Below are 16405 nucleotides of genomic sequence, written 5' to 3'. Positions count from 1 at the left end.
AGTTTTTAAAACAGTGGGCAGCCTGGGTGCTGGAGGTGATGCTCAGCTGGTAGAGTGCAGGACTTGCGCACCAGAGGACCTTGGCCCCTACTTTGTTTCCAGTCACCACACTGACTAGAACGGTGTTTTGGCTTCTTTGTTTCTCCCTCATCTGTTACTCCTCACAAAATTAATAAAGAAAAGTCTAAAAAATAAAGTATAAAACTGAGGTGAGATGGGGAATATATGAATCCCTCAGAAAAGGGTTTTTTTGTTTGCTTGTTTCTGTCATTTTGGGTGAAATCCTTGTTTCCAGTGTGCATATGTTGTCTGTCATTTAGCCTCTTACTGCTTTGAACTGGATCAAATGCATTTTTATTACTGTGGGTTGCATTGCAAATGTGTAGAGAAACAGCTGATCAAAGCATTGGAGGACTGTTTTATGTGTGTGTGTGTGTGTGTGTATTTTAAAGTTGAGCGGTAGCACAACTGGTTAAGTGCACAATGGTGCAAAGCGCAAGGACCGGCTTAAGGATCCCAGTTCAAGCACCTGGCTCCCCACCTGCAGGGAGGTCGCTTCACAAACGGTGAAGCAGGTCTGCAGGTGTCTATCTTTCTCTCCCCCTCTCTCTGTCTTCCCCTCCTCTCTCCATTTCTCTGTCCTATCCAAAAACAACGATATCAATAACTACAACAATAAAAACAAGGGCAACAAAAGGAATAAATAAACTAAAAAAAAAAGAAACACACTCTGCATTGGAGTCTTACTATCAAAAGACACCTAATAATTTTTACCCCATCAAGGTTATCTCCAGGCTCATATTTGTACCTGCATGACTTCCCTATTCCTAGTGACCACCCTACTTTCTCTCCCATTCCCTCCCCTCCCTATCACTTTTAATACAGGGTGGTAGACAGAGAGTAGGAAAGAGAAAAAGAAATAGAAAGAAGGAAAGATACCTGTAGCACTGCTCCACAGCTAGTGAAACTTCATCCTTGCAGGTGGGGGCTTAGGGCTTGAACCCAGGTCCTCATGCATAGAAATGTGTGCCCCTCGTTCCTAATAACTTTTGAAGAGAGGCAGACAATTTCCCAGATGTAAGTTTTTGTGTAATCATGAAAGCCAAATTGTAAAGTCTACAGCAGTTTGCATTTTAAGTAGTTTACACTGTGTCCTTTTTTTTTTTTTGACATATTAACATACATCTTATCCTGCATTTGTAATTACCTGTCTTCTTGTTAGATGAAAGATTGGTACTGATGAGACTGTCTATTTTGGTGTCTAATGATATCAATTGATTGCAGGTGTAATTATTGATACAGATATAATTGGTTCGGATCTGTTGAAGAATTCTGACTCAGAGACACAGTCCAGCATGCCTGATGTACCATATGAGCCAGATTTGGATATTGAAATAGATTTTCCCAGAGGTACTCATGCTATCTTTCAGCGTGGCTATGGTTATAGAATTTACTTAGGGAATTTGTGACTGTGGTTATGATCATTAAGCCGTTTTCGTTTGTGCCATTGCCTTTAATAATATTTTTTCTTTTTTTATGTAAAATCCACAGTTAACTCCTTTAATGTGGCATACTATAGGAATATCTTATAATCTTGAAAAGAAACCTCAAAGTAATTCATTATAGTACAAATTGAAGATAGAGAAAATTATAAAGAAGTGTTTATGTGTTTTAAACTTTAAACAATTATAGCATTTTAAAGACAATCTTTAAAACAAAAATTTTCATTCTGTCATTGAAATATATTGAATAGAATGTATTTTGTTTTCTAAAAGATTCAGTAGATGAATACATTTATGCTAAGATTATTTTGTGTTAATTTTCATGATATCATATGTCCGCGTGAAGGTTTCATGTTTATGTTCACTATATAACTTAAGCATCTGAGCATGAGGCATGAGGACTCCTAGACTGTGCTGGGTTCAGTCCCCTGCTCTCCACCCAGCACGGATTGCCCCTGTGTGTTCTCTACACTCAGTGCTTGGCTCCTTGTTGGCTGTGTTTCTGTTGCAACTTCCTCTCACTGCTTTTGAAATAAAAATTCTTCTGATCCACTTGGCCAGCTGCTGAGGAGCTTGATATGGAAAATGAGTTTTTATTACCCCCTGTTTTTGGAGAAGAATATGAGGAACAACCTAGACCTCGATCTAAAAAAAAGGTATATAACTTGTTAATATTTTTTTGTCTGCTTAATATTTCTGTATAGAGTTGAGGAGTGATTGATTTTACTTAATGTTTGTGAATATGGAAAGATTCTTTGCTTTCTAGATTTAAGAAAACTTTAAGAGGTAATTTCTAAGTACAGTGTGCCTCAAGTAATACTTCATAGACTATTATTGTATTCATTTATTTTATTATTATATCCATTATTATTATAACATTTTCTTTTTAAGTTTTATCTTTGTAATAGTTTGACCTATATAAAAGTTGGACATAACTGCTAATAATGTAAACTGCTTATTTCTTGACAAGGATTTTGACTTATCTAGGGAGCTGTCTCTTCCCCCGCCCCATTAACTTCATTTTATTTTTGTATAGAGACAGAAATCAAAAGGGAAGGGGGAGATAAAGACAAAGAGAGATACCTGTAGCACTGCTTCACTGTTTATAAAGCTTCCTCAGTGAAACTGGGGTTGGGGACTTGAACTTGAGTCCTTGTTCATGGTAACGTCTGCTCAACCAGGTGTGCCACCACATGGCCCCCTCTTCCCCGTCATTATTATTATTTTTAAAATATTTATTCTCTTTTGTTGCCCTTGTGTTGTTTTATTGTTGTAGTTATTATTATTGTCATTTTTTGATAGGACAGAGAGAAATGGAGAGAGGAGGAAAGACGGGGAGAGAAAAACACCTGCAGACCTGCTTCACCGCTTGTGAAGCGACTCCTCTGCAGGTGGGGAGCCGGGGGCTGGAACCGGGATCCTTCTGCTGGTCCTTGCACTTTGTGCCACATGTGTTCCCCATTTTTTATAAGACTAATAATAGTCATAATTTATTACACCTGATCTCTTTTCTGTATGCAGAAGACATACTGGATAGTTTGGCTACTTCAGTAGATTAAGTCTAAATGTAACCACAGGTGTAATTGTTTTGGATATTTTACCAACAACTTTATTTCTGATTTCCAACATAAAGCTCTAGATCATGAAAAGTGACCACAAAATTTTCCATGAAGAAGTGGAAACAAACAAACATTGCATACTATGTACTTGTAGTAAAATAAAGTTGAACCCCTCCTGACACCACACACAAAAATCAACTCAAGTGGGCTACACACAAATTCAAGATCTAAGAATGAAGAAGTATTAGAATAAAACAGGACTGAACCTTCATGATTTTGAGTAATTTCGTAGACCTGACACCATAAGTAAAAATAATAAAAGGAGAAGATAGATGAGTTGAACTACATCATGATTTAAAACTTGTATAGTACATGATACATTAAGAAAGTGAAGGAAGTTGAAAAAGTTGAGTCAGCATTCTGTACAGGATTAAAACATTGAAAAGTTACTTATTTTCTGTTATTAGTATTAAGTGTTTGCTATTTCAGATTGCTAGCTTCTTAGGTCTTATATTTTCTCACCAGTGACTCTTCACAACAGAATGTAGTAAGATTTTTGTTGTACAAAGTAGTTTCTGTAGAACTCCCAGATACGATTTCAAGCATGGTGGCAGGAAACTGTTCTCTGATTCAGCATTACCAGCCAGTTTAGTAATTTGTTTTTATTGTAATTTGTATTTATTGAGATATGACATATCAAGTTATGAAATAATGCAGGCTTAAAAAAAACATAGCTTTGTGGTCCAGGAGGTGGTGCAGTGGATAAAGCACTGGACTGTCAAGCATGAGGTCCCAAGTTCAAAAAACACAGTTTTACAATGAATGGTGTTTTGCTAATAGGGAGCCAAGAGAAAAGCTGTATCAGGATACCAGTCTCATGATGATAGCTCTGACAATTCAGAGTGCAGCTTCCCTTTCAAGTACACATATGGTGTAAATGCATGGAAACACTGGGTCAAAACTAGGCAACTTGATGAAGATCTGCTAGTATTAGATGAGCTGAAATCTCGTAAGTACTCTTGAGTTTATTTTCCTTGCCTCCAACTAGGAAAAAAAAAAAAAGATTTGCCATCAATTACCTTTAAATAAAGTGTGAATGAATACAGTTTAAAACATTTTAAGTACATTTAAATGTATTTTTTATTACTTTCAAGTTTTTAAAAATTAATTTATTGGGGTTGGTTAGTGGTTTACAGTACAGTTGTTGACACATGGTTATAATCTCTTGTTGCCCTGTGACAGGTGTCTGCAAAACACTCACCTCTGATTTGGGTCCTTTTCCATTGTCATGCTCTAGGACTCCAATCTTTCTTCCTGTCCTCCTTCCTAGAGTTTTTTCTTTGATACAATATACTTGCAAGTGCTTTTAATACTTTTTATATAAATTATTTATTTTTGTCTATATATTGGACAGAGACAGAAATTGAGAGGGTTGGGGAAGATATAGACAGAGACAGAGAGACACCCCCACCCCCGCATCTAGGGCCCGGCAGCTTAAACCCAGGTCTTTATGCATTGTAATACATGTATATATGCCACCTCCTGCCCATACTTTCAAGTTCTTTTTTTTTTTTCTTCATGGCTTTATAGTAAACCATGACACATATAAGACCATATTTTTATTTGTTTACTTATTTGATAGGACAGAGAGAAATTGAGAGGGAAAGGTTAGAGAGGGAGTGAGAGTAACCTGCAACACTACTTTACCATACATGAAACTTCCCCATAGGTGGGGTCTGGAGGCTTGAACCCAAGTCCTTGTGCATGATGATGTGTGTGCTCAACTTGTGCCACTTCCCAGCTCCAGTACCATCTTTTAAAACTTTACCTACATACGCCTTTATTGTTGAACATTTTATTTTAATTTTTGCCATTATTGTTGTTTTCGATGGGCTGGCTTCACGGGCGGGTAACAGATGACCAGGGACTCATGGTTGAGCTGTACACAGTGTCTCTTTATTCATGCAGGACGCAGCGCAATCTATACCAAGCTAAACTAACAACTCTCAAGTTCTTAATGGAATAAAATTTAGAAAGTTTCTTGATCTTAAGTTGATAAGTAATAATGATTACTAAACTTTGAATTTTATTTCCCTCCCTCCCTTTCAGCAAAATCAGTAAAGTTAAAAGAGGACTTGCTTTCTCACACAACAGCTGAGCTTAACTATGGGCTGGCCCATTTTGTCAATGAAATTCGACGTCCAAATGGAGAAAATTATGCACCTGACAGCATCTATTATCTTTGCCTTGGAATACAAGAGGTTAGTAATTTGATGTCAATTTGAAAAAAAAAGTTTATTTGTTTTATCTGATAGGACAGAGAGACATTGAGAAGGAAGAAGAGGTAGAGATAAAGTAAATACTTGCAGTACTGCTTCATAGCTTGTGAAGCTTCTCCCCTGCAGGAAGGAACTGGAGACTTGAACCCAGGTCCTTAAGCATGGTAACAGGAATGTTTAACAGGTGCACCACCACCTGGGCTCCCTAATGCTGACTTTTTAATATAGTTTTTAATAACAAAGGGTGTTGGGAGCCGGGAGGGAAGGAGAGACAGGCAGGCAGACACATACCTACAAACCTGCTTCACTGCTCATGAAGCTTACCCCCTGTGAGTGGGTACTGGGGACTTATGCATGGTAATGTTTGCACTCAACCCAGTTCGCCACTACCTGGCGCCAGGTGGCAAGCATTTTAAATATGACATTTCAATTTTTTTTCCCCCTCTTAGAATTAGGCAGCTGAAAGCTAGAATGTTATTTAAAGCAAATGGTAACAGTTGCAGAAATGCTCATTCTTTTTTCTTTAATTTATTTTTTTATTTAAGAAAGGATAAATTAACAAAACCATAGGGTAGGAGGGGTACAGTTCCACATAGTTCCCACTACCCAATCTCCATATCTCATCCCCTCCCCTGATAGCTTTCCCATTCTCTATCCCTCTGGGGGCATGTGGGTTGCAGAAGGTAGAAGGTCTAGCTTCTGTAATTGCTTCCCCGCTGAACATGGACATTGACTGGTCGGTCCATACTCCCAGTCTGCCTCTCTCTTCCCCTAGTAGGGTGGGTCTCTGGGGAAGCGGAGCTCCAGGACACATTGGTGGGGTCTTCAGGGAAGCCTGGCCGGCATCCTGATGGCATCTGGAACCTGGTGGCTGAAAAGAGAGTTAACATACAAAGCCAAACAAATTGTTGAGCAAGAAATGCTCATTCTTAGCAAGATTTAACATTTAACTGAATGAGAGTTTTTAGTGTATTGACACTTTGGCTACATTGGCTTTTTTTTTTTTTTTTAACCAGAGCACTGCTCAGCTCTGGTTTATGGTGGTGCAGGGGCTTATTGAGCCTGGGACTTTGGAGCCTCAGGCATGTGCCTGTTTGCATAACCATTATGCTATCTACCCCTGCCCCTCTACATTGGTCTTAATCAAATCTTATGCAGGTTGCATTTAACAAGGCAAACAATTTTAGAGACTTCTAATTGGGATCTTAAATATTTCCAGTAGCCTGAAAATTATGGATGTCTTTTATTCTCAGCATTAAAATAAAATAGATTGTTATATTTTAGCAGATTTCCTGTTAAGCTTGCTTTCCAAAATATTCTTTGACAATATATATTACTTTTGTTAGTGACAACTAATGTGTCTCAGGAAACGTGAACGGTCTAAGCATTTTCTGTGACTTATTTGCTTTTCAACAACTTACTGTCTATGGTAGGTATATAGAACATGTATTTTGCTTCTCACATACCAGTGCCCAAATCTCTACCCTGTGAATGGACAACTGACAATGTGCTGCTCTGCATTTAAAAAAAAAAATTATTTATTCCCTTTTGTTGCCATTATTGTTTTATTGTTGTAGTTATTGTTGTTCTTGATGTTGTCGGTGTTGGATAGGACAGAGAGAAATGGAGAGAGGGGGGGAAGACAGGAGGAGAGACAGACACCCGCAGACCTGCTTCACCTCCTGTGAAGTGTCTATTCTACCCTGCAGGTGGGGGAGCTGGGGGCTTGAACCAGGATCCTTATGCTGGTCCTTGTGCTTTGTGCCTCTGCTCTGCATTTTTAATTGACAAGAAAGCAGGGACTTGAAATGTAGCTAGTCTGAACTAAGTATAAGATACAAGACTCCCAGGAATTGTGTTTACAAAAGCTAAAATACCACATTGGTTTTTATATGTTGAAGTTACATGTTTTAGATATGTTGGGCTAGATAAAACCTTTAGTTGTACGTGTTTCTGTCTTTGTAGTGTGACTTCTAGAAAACAAAGTAGCCAGTATAGCTTATGCTCTTTTCACTGTTTAATGCTGCTCTATGAGTGGATCTAAAACTGTTTGCAACACAATTTAAGTAAAATAAAAAGCCAGAATTCTTCCTGAAGAGTTTATCTTCTGGATAAAAATAAATCACTAACTGTGTAGTTGAAGATTTTCTGGGACAATCCTAAGATCGCTGCTTATCAGACTCTAGGATCACTTGTTGTAATGTGTTGTTTTTATTTGACTTTTCCATAACTCTGCTTCTGCAAACACAGCTGCTCCCCCCCTCCCTTACTGGACGCCGGTGTGCAGGACTTAGGTGAAGGGGTGATGAGGTGTTTGTAAATTATGTAGATAAGGTATTTGTTCATGGTGGGAAATAACAATGACAGTAATGACACAGCACTGCTTCTTTTATCACAGCAGTGACAGAGAAAGCATGTTGTTAGTCCTTCTGGATCAAAAAGGGAAGCACATCATGTAATTGTTGGCTTCGTGAAGTCTTTCCAGAAGGACTGAATGTGGGCATTTCATTCAGAGAATGCTTTTATGCCAGATCTGAGTTGAGAGCTTCAGTAGCCTGGGGCCTTTTGTTTAGATTACGCATGTATGGGGAAATCATTTTCCTTTGGCTGTTAAATCAGAGCCAAATATTCCTTCAGGAGAATTTCCCTCACATGAGGATTTCACTTTTGTGCTTTTGTTTACAGTGCACAGTAAGTTTTCATTTTAAAAATCTGGGAACCTTCCTTTCTGTTTTAACCAATCGACACCACAACTATAGCATTGAGCATTTCCACATAGTTTAGGGACTGCTATATTTAGAATCTCTGCCCTCTGTCTGACCTCAAAGCAGGGGAGGGATTGCAGGTGGTCACATGGTTGGCAGACTATTGTTCCATGCAGAAGGCATTGATGAGGTAGACATTTCTGCTTTACCATTTTGAAATGATGCTTGATAATCTTCCTTCTGACTAATAGTTATGACATTAGATCACTTCATATAATGATATCTAGTTTCATTTTTGATTTAGTGTATACTGTGTATAGTATCATTTCACTTTTCATGTCTCTTTGTCTGCATTTTGTAAGTAGATATAGACAGCATGTTATTTATTGGGCCTTTCCTCCCTGACCCATCTTTAAATTCAGTCTGACAATACTTATCTTGATGTATTTAGGCCAAAAAACTTAAAAAAAAAAATATTCGACCAGATCAGTACACCTTTTTAACTTTGTAGGTCATACTTGTCTGTTACAGTTAATCATTGTGCTCTACCTCTGGAGCCTGGAAATCAGGTGTGATATGAATGTAATGAATGCATCTACTTTCTAAGAAAACAAAACTGATATCATCCAGATTTAGTTCAAGGGCTTTAGTTTGTGGAGCCTGGTTTTAGATCTTTTAAAGTCAGTGTTCTTACTGCTTCCTTTGGTCTTGCTCACTATGTTGTATTTGTTACGTACTTTGCTTGCCCCCTCCCCCCTTCCGCCCTCTTTTGAATGTTGTTTGTATTGTAATTTTGCTTCATCTATACTATTGGTTTCTTGTTTGTTTCAAGCTCGAGTATTTTTAGTACTCATTTTTTAGTATTCACAATTGCATCTTTTAGCTCAGTATGATCTGCCTTCAGACATTACTATAAAGTCTGTCATACTTCACAGACTTGTACTGGCTTATTGAAAGTTAAGCACAGAGAGAAAATAAGAAAGCATGATTTGACAAAGCCAGAATGCTGTGAGGGTTCTTCATACACCTAGATCTCATTCTCTCCTTACACTTCAGACCTTTTTTTTTTTTTTAACCCCCTCCTAATTCCTCCTAATTTGTAGTCTATACTTATTCTTTGTAGTCTATACTTTGTAGTCTATACCTGGTTAAGCACACACATTATAGCGTGCAAGGACCCGGGTTCAAGCCACTGGTCCCCACCTGCAGGCGAGGAGGCTTCACGAGTGGTGAAGCAGGGCTACAGGTGTCTCTCTGTCTCTCTCTATCTCCTCTTCCCCTCTCAATTTCTGGCTGTCTCTGTCCAATAATAAATCAATAAAATTTATTAAAAAAAATAAAAATAAAATTTGTTTCTTCAACTACAGTATAATGAACTGGAGAAGCCAGTTCAGTTCTTACACTCTGGTTTCTTGGGTATATTATTCAGCTTCAAGATTTTTGAAAAACAGATTAACTGGTATTTATGAATCTTTGTGGTCTCTGAATTTACAGATTAAAATCAGTTATCTCATTTTTTCTGTTAGTGTCTTCACTGTTCTTTGTATAGCTATTCTACTATCTCCCCACCCATGCTTGCTTTTCTTAAGTATAAGCTTTCTTTTTTCTTTCTGAAGAAACAGTGTAAACAAGTATACATATTCACTTTAATGAATGAGATCTCCTTTTTTTTTTTTTTTACTTTTGTAGTACTTGTGTGGTAGTAATCGAAAAGACAACATATTTATTGATCCAGGGTACCATACATTTGAACAAGAATTGAATAAAATACTCCGAAGTTGGCAACCCAGCATACTTCCAGATGGTAATGTTCTTTTAAATAAGTGATGCTAACTTACTACTGGGATTTTCATACTTAAGGATCAAGTACTAAAGTAATTAGGAAATGATTTAAAGTAGATTACATATTGTTAAGAATGCCTATTCATGAGTTTGCCTGCCCATATTTGTTGAAACGAGCATGATTACTTCATAAAACACATAGTGTTTATGAAGAACTTTGTAAAGGGGAATTTCTCTGGATCAAGGAACTGGATGTTTATTTCTTAAACCTTTCTAGGGAGATTCTAATAGAAATTTCTAAAGTGACCTCTTCCATATATGAGTAGAAACATATATATATATATATGTGTGTGAAAGGCAGTCTCTTATTTCTAATCCCTTTCCTAGCCTCCCTCCCCCTTTCCAGGAATCTTAGAGTTACTTTCCTTTCTCACCTTTATATGCCAACATCCAGTTCCTTATGCCACGGGTGCTAGTTCTGTAGTCTAATGTGTCCCCAGGTCTCTGTATTGTTACAGAGCTGCATAGGTAATTCTGAACTTTATTCCAGCTGGCCTGGTATGAAGGGAGGGTTGGGACAGGGTTGTCCTTAACTTCATTTCTAGATGGTTAGAAGAAAACTATTTTATTATACTGATTAAAAATACTTCTTTTTAAGGGTCAATATTCTCACGAGTTGAAGAAGATTATCTCTGGAGGATAAAACAGTTAGGTTCACACTCTCCAGTAGCTCTTCTGAATACCCTGTTCTACTTTAACACTAAGTATTTTGGGCTGAAAACAGTGGAACAACACTTAAGACTTTCCTTTGGCACCGTGTTCAGGCACTGGAAAAAAAATCCTCTAACAATGGAAAACAAAGCGTGTCTTCGATACCAAGTGTCTTCCTTATGTGGAACAGATAATGAAGGTAGTGTAGCAGATTTTTATTTTGTGGTTGTCTTATCACAGAGAAAGCTAAGCCTTCCGTCTTAAGGGCCACTTGTGTCACATGTAGAAACCTCATTTTCAACTTAAAATTATTTATTAACAGGGAGCCGGGCAGTAGTAGTAGCATAGTGGAGCGAATCTCGACCGGTATAAGGATCCTGGTTCAAGCCCCCAGTTCCCCAACTGCAGGGGGGTTGCTTCACAAGTGGTGAAGCAGGTCTACAGGTGTCTATCTTTCTCTCCCCCTCTGTCTTCCCCTCCTCTCTCCATTTCTCTCTGTCCTGTACAACAATGACGACAGCAGTAACAACAACAATAATAACAACAATGATAAAACAAGGGCAACAAAAGGGGAAAAAAAGCCTCCAGGAGGAGTGGCTTTGTAGTGCAGGCACTGAGCCCCAGTGATAACCCTGGAGGCCAAAAAAAAAAATTATTTATTAACATGAGAGAAAGATAGAAAAATCAGAGCGTCACTCTGGCACATGTAATGCTGGGGATCAAACTCAGGATTTGTTTGTTTGTTTGCTTTTATACTTTATTTATAAAATAGAACATGTCAATAAAACCACAGAATAAGAAGGGTGAAATTCCACACATTTCCCACCACCAGAGTCCCATATCTCATTCCTTCCATTGGAAGATTTCCTATTCTTTATCCCTCTGGGATCATGGACCCAGGATCATTATGTGGTGCAGAAGGTGGGAAGTCTGGTTTCTGTAATTTCTTCTCCACTTTACATGGGCAGTGGCAGGTTGATCCATATTCCCAGCCTGTCCCTAACTTTCCCTAGTGGTACAGGGCTCTGGAGAGGTGGGGCTCCAGGGTACTGGTGAGGTCGTCTGTCCAGGGGAGTCAGGTTGGCATCATGGTAGCTTCTGCAACTTGTTTGGAACATATATTCCTTTGCTTCCTAGGACTTTTTATTTCTAAGTCCTAATGCTTTAGCCATTGTGCCACCTCCTGGGCCACAACAACCTGTATCTTTTATAAACATTAATTTTGTTCATTTTGCATAAAAATCTATGAAGTATCAGAAGACACAATCTGGAGTTCTGAAGAATGCTTTTCACCATTCTTTGGTTTAGTAATAGTAGGAGTGCATGGAATGAGTAGAGTATCCTTCAATATTAGCTCTATGACGTTTATGTGGTTTTTCTTTTTAAAGATAAAATTACTACTGGAAAAAGAAAACATGAAGATGATGAGCCAGTGTTTGAACAAATTGAGAACACAGCCAATCCTTCTCGATGTCCTGTGAAAATGTTTGAATGCTATTTGTCTAAAAGGTAAGTGTTCTATTTAGTTTTTTAATATAAATTACTTAACTTTAATTCAATACTTGCAAATGTTAATTGAACACATTCTTTATTGACTTATTTTTAGATTCTCACTTATTAATAAAGTTCATTCACTTAATTTTTTCAGCCCTGTCATAAAGTATAGATACTTCATATATTAAGATCCAATCATGTGTTTAAGAAATCATTTACTTTGATGAAATTGCAACTTCTTTTTTTTATAAATATATTTTTATTTTTTACATTTTTAAATTATTTTCTCTTTTGTTGCCCTTGTTTTTTATTGTTGTAGTTATTATTGTTGTTGATGATGTCATTGTTGGATAGGACAGAGAGAAATGGAGAGAGGAGGGTAAGATAGAGAGGGAGAGAGAAAGAGTGACACCTGCTTCACCGCCTGTGAAGCGACTCCCCTGCAGCTGGGGAGCCAAGGGCTCGAACCCGGATCTTTACGCTGGTCCTTGCACTTTGCGCCACCTGCGCTTAATCCTCTGCGCTACTGCCCAACTCCCCGTGATTTAGGTATTTAAGTGACTAGTATATTTCATTAATTCTGAGACTTTTTTTCTTTAAATTTAAAAAAAAATTTTAAATTACCACTAGGGTTAGCTGGGCCAGGCTCGGTACCAGCACGAGTCTACTATGCCTGGCAGTAGTTTTTTTCCCTTTTCTTTTTTTTTTTTTTATTTAACAGGACAGAGAGAAATTGAGTAGAGATGGAGATAGACTAGGAGAGGGAGTGAGAGACGCCTGCAGACCTTCTTCACTGCTCATGTAGCAAGCCCCCCGCAGGTGGGGAGTAATGTATGCACCACTGCCCAGCCTCTTCTTATGTCATTGTCTCTGAACCTTGGTGCATGTTTGTTATAGTTGATGTATTTTAGAATTATAAGTGTAATATCCTTCTTTAGTTATAATGATTTAATCATTAAAGCTATGTACTGACGATGTTTATATTTAGTGAAACACTGTTTAAATTATAAGGAACGATTCTTTTGTTTGTTTTGCTTTGTGGAGCCAGAGTACAACCTCACTGCTCTGAGCCACTTTTTCAACCACATAGTGGGCTAAAGAGAGAGGGAGAGACACCACAGTGCCAGAGCTGCCCCCAGTGCCCTGGCCCCTCCTACAGCGACAGGGCTCCACCCTGATCTGCATGCATAGCAAGGCACCTGGGTAGTCACCCTGCCAGCCTAGGAACTACTCTTTTATTATAGAAATTAGCTTTCAGAATAGTTTAGTGACTGGACACAATGTAGATAATACAGTATATGGTCAGACCACATAATGTTGTTAATGGTAGAATTATTTTTGAAATGAAAATACTGCGATATGAAATTGACTCTCTCTTTCTCCCAAAGTCCACAGAATCTTAATCAAAGAATGGATGTTTTTTATTTGCAACCAGAATGCTCTAGTTCTTCAGATAGTCCTGTCTGGTACACTTCTACTTCACTGGACCGAAACACCTTGGAAAATATGCTTGTACGGGTTCTTTTAGTCAAAGATATTTATGATAAAGACAATTATGAACTGGATGAAGACACAGACTAAAACGGAACATTTCAGAAGCAATCGGGATAAACAGCATTAGATAGTCATGCTGCTAGATCTTTGTTATGGAAAACATTTCAAGTTTACTCCTTCTGTTTTGAGTTTTGTAGCAGTGTACCCACACTGGGTATTACCATGTAAATAATCTGTGAGTGAAAGTTGCCATTATTCTATGTAGTGGTTTTAGGATACTTAACAAATACATTCAAATTCTTTTTTTTATTATTATTTATTTGACTAGGTATGTTTGTAACTTTTTACATTACAAAATATGAATGAGAATGTGCCATGTATAATTTTTTTTCTTGTAGTAAGGAACATCCATATTTCACAACTCTACTGTTGCAGATCCTCCTCAGGAGGGAGCTCTTTGACTGGGGCCTTGGCAGGTTGTGGGTGGGTAGCACTACTAAAAGCTTAGATCTTGCAGTGTCTTTCAGAATTTTTTAAATAAACTGTAAACTAATAGGCTGGTTTTTTCTTTTTCTTTCTTTATTCTTTTTTTTGTTTTGTTTTGAATTGGGGAAGTTTTGTTTTGCTTTGTTTTAGTTACTGAAGCCTTACAAGGTTATGTAGAAAGGTACCATCTTCTGTACCAAAAATAGACAAGAGAATGCTGTCAATATTGGTGTACTGTAATGTGAACCTATACTGGTGAAAACGACTTTCTGTTCCCTTTATTAAAACGTTAGTGTCCTTTTCTCATTTTGTGGCTCTCTGCATCACCCCAAGCAATTAAATGCACATATGGGTGTGTATATATATGTGTGTGTGTGTGTGCGTGTGCATATATATATATATATATATGCACACGCACACACACATATGTGCATATATATATACACACCCCTATTATAAAGAATGACTACAAGCTGAAAACATGATCCAGGCATTTTCTTTGTAAAAATGTCTGATGAAAATATCAACATCTGTTTTCTGTGCCAGTCATTAAGAATCCAAATTTTTCTTCCTCTCCCCCTGAAGACTATAGATCATGTTGTAATGCCCATGTAGTATTTTAAAACTCCACTAGATTTTATTAGCGTTCTTGTGCCTGCCCTCAGTCATGACTGTCTATGTTGGAGAAGATTATTTTTAGAAATGCCACTCCTGAAATAGTTGATACAGAATCTCAAGTTCGTTTCAATAAGATAGTGTCACATTCTACCATGGATTGCCACTGTAGTGATTCTGATGTTTCAATTGACTGAAGAACAGAGAAATGGATGGATAAAATATATCTCAAAAGAAATCACATTTGCTGTTAGATTGTTTGGCTTTTAAATTTTAATTACTTCTTATAGAAGATTGCATTAAAAAACCTTTGTGCTTCTGCATAACAATTTATCCAGTCAGATCTTTTCTTTTAGAATAAGGATGTTTAGTTAAAATTCTTTCTGAAATTGAACCAAACATTTCCCCTAGATGGTTCTTTCTTCCATAGGATCATTGTTAGCATTCAGAAAAATTTCTCTTCTCATCATGATTTGAAAATTTTCACAACTGTAATCACTGTATATTTAAGCAATAATTATCAGAAATATTTTGGCATAAAATTACTTTATAATGTTGTTTTGTAAATTTGACTGACATTTCTATCCCTTAATTTTATATTTGTTGATTGATAATTAGAATGATAGTCTGGTATTACTTTACTAAAATAGATTGCTCATTGTCTATTTAATGAAAAAGAAAATGAGTAACATTTAAGATATACAATACAGAATTTTCCTGATGCTTACCTTTTCCCAGAACTACTTCTTTAAGCACTGTTCCTATAAATTCATATTATTGATTAAAAGGTGGTTAACCTTAATCATCTTTTATTCTTCTTAGTGGTGCTATATTCCATCAAGAGCAATAAAGATTTTCCCAAATGTCACTTAATGTATATTTTACCAAATACCATACATTGCTGCCATGGTACTGCTGTTATGGACATTTCTTTCCATTTTAATTTTTCAAAACAGAAAATGTCTACATAATTTTGATCTTGAAATGGTTGAAGATTTAGAGCTCTTGTCTTTGTTGCAATCCAAGGATGGATGAACTTGACTCTCAGGGGGGAAAGAAAAAAAAAACTATTTTATAAGAATTGCTTGTTTTGTGAATCCTGTTTCAACAATAATACATTTCATTGGTTCCCTGGTCTTCCTCAGTGTATGTGGTCGTAGCTAACTATTGAGAACGAGCCTCGCAGAGGAAGTAAAATAACACATAGCTCATTTTCGGTGATCTGACTATAGCATCCTGTGACATAACTTTGTTGTCTCTAGATGTTTGTTAGAGTGGAGATGCTATATTTTTCTGTTCTCAAGAAGGTTTTGCCATTTCAAATGGACCAATGAAAAGTTTTTATTTGTATTGAGAAAAATGAATTTCCCATATAGATTAAATCATTGACACTTTTTTTTAGATTTTTTTAACTGTACTGGGTAATATAAGCTATTAAAGGATTGTTCTAGGCAATAAGCTCATATTTTTCTTTTGGGGGGACATAGAAATACTTTTTGTTGAAGTAGTGATTCAAGTTTTGATTGTGCTACACCAAGACACCAGCATATTAAACCTATTGAGATAGGAGGAAGATACATATTGTACTATGCATTTAAATTTCGCTTTTTCTGATGAAATTTATCTTGGCCAATTGTGATTTGGAAATAAGGGTAACTTGTTTATACATAGTCTTATAGTCTTAAGAATTGTGATAATGGGGAAGTCATAAAATTGCTTTCTTTCTTTCTCTCTTTCACTACTTTGATGTGATCCTCCTTAACTTGAGAGCTTAAATA

The 16405-nt window shown here is 37.0% G+C and overlaps 1 protein-coding gene across 2 annotated transcripts in view; it reads left to right on the top strand.

Moving 5' to 3' along the window:
- ZMYM2 (zinc finger MYM-type containing 2) overlaps positions 1-15495 on the top strand; it is a 114202-nt gene extending 98707 nt beyond the window's left edge. The window contains exons 18-25 of one of the 2 annotated variants that reach the window (XM_060194739.1): positions 1285-1410; positions 2064-2158; positions 3902-4070; positions 5171-5322; positions 9735-9849; positions 10486-10737; positions 11927-12047; positions 13421-15495. In XM_060194739.1, the coding sequence (XP_060050722.1) occupies positions 1285-1410; positions 2064-2158; positions 3902-4070; positions 5171-5322; positions 9735-9849; positions 10486-10737; positions 11927-12047; positions 13421-13613 (1223 nt within the window). In that variant the 3' untranslated portion in view covers positions 13614-15495. Of the gene's footprint in view, positions 1-1284; positions 1411-2063; positions 2159-3901; positions 4071-5170; positions 5323-6686; positions 6770-9734; positions 9850-10485; positions 10738-11926; positions 12048-13420 lie in introns of those variants that run through there. The other variant, XM_060194740.1, reaches the window with a different exon arrangement.
- The last annotated feature ends 910 nt before the right edge of the window (positions 15496-16405 follow it).

The sequence above is a fragment of the Erinaceus europaeus genome, chromosome 7 (assembly GCF_950295315.1).
Source record: "Erinaceus europaeus chromosome 7, mEriEur2.1, whole genome shotgun sequence".
NCBI lineage: Eukaryota > Metazoa > Chordata > Mammalia > Eulipotyphla > Erinaceidae > Erinaceus > Erinaceus europaeus.
Note: the sequence above shows the minus strand (reverse complement) of the source record. Positions and strands in the feature narration are given on the sequence as shown.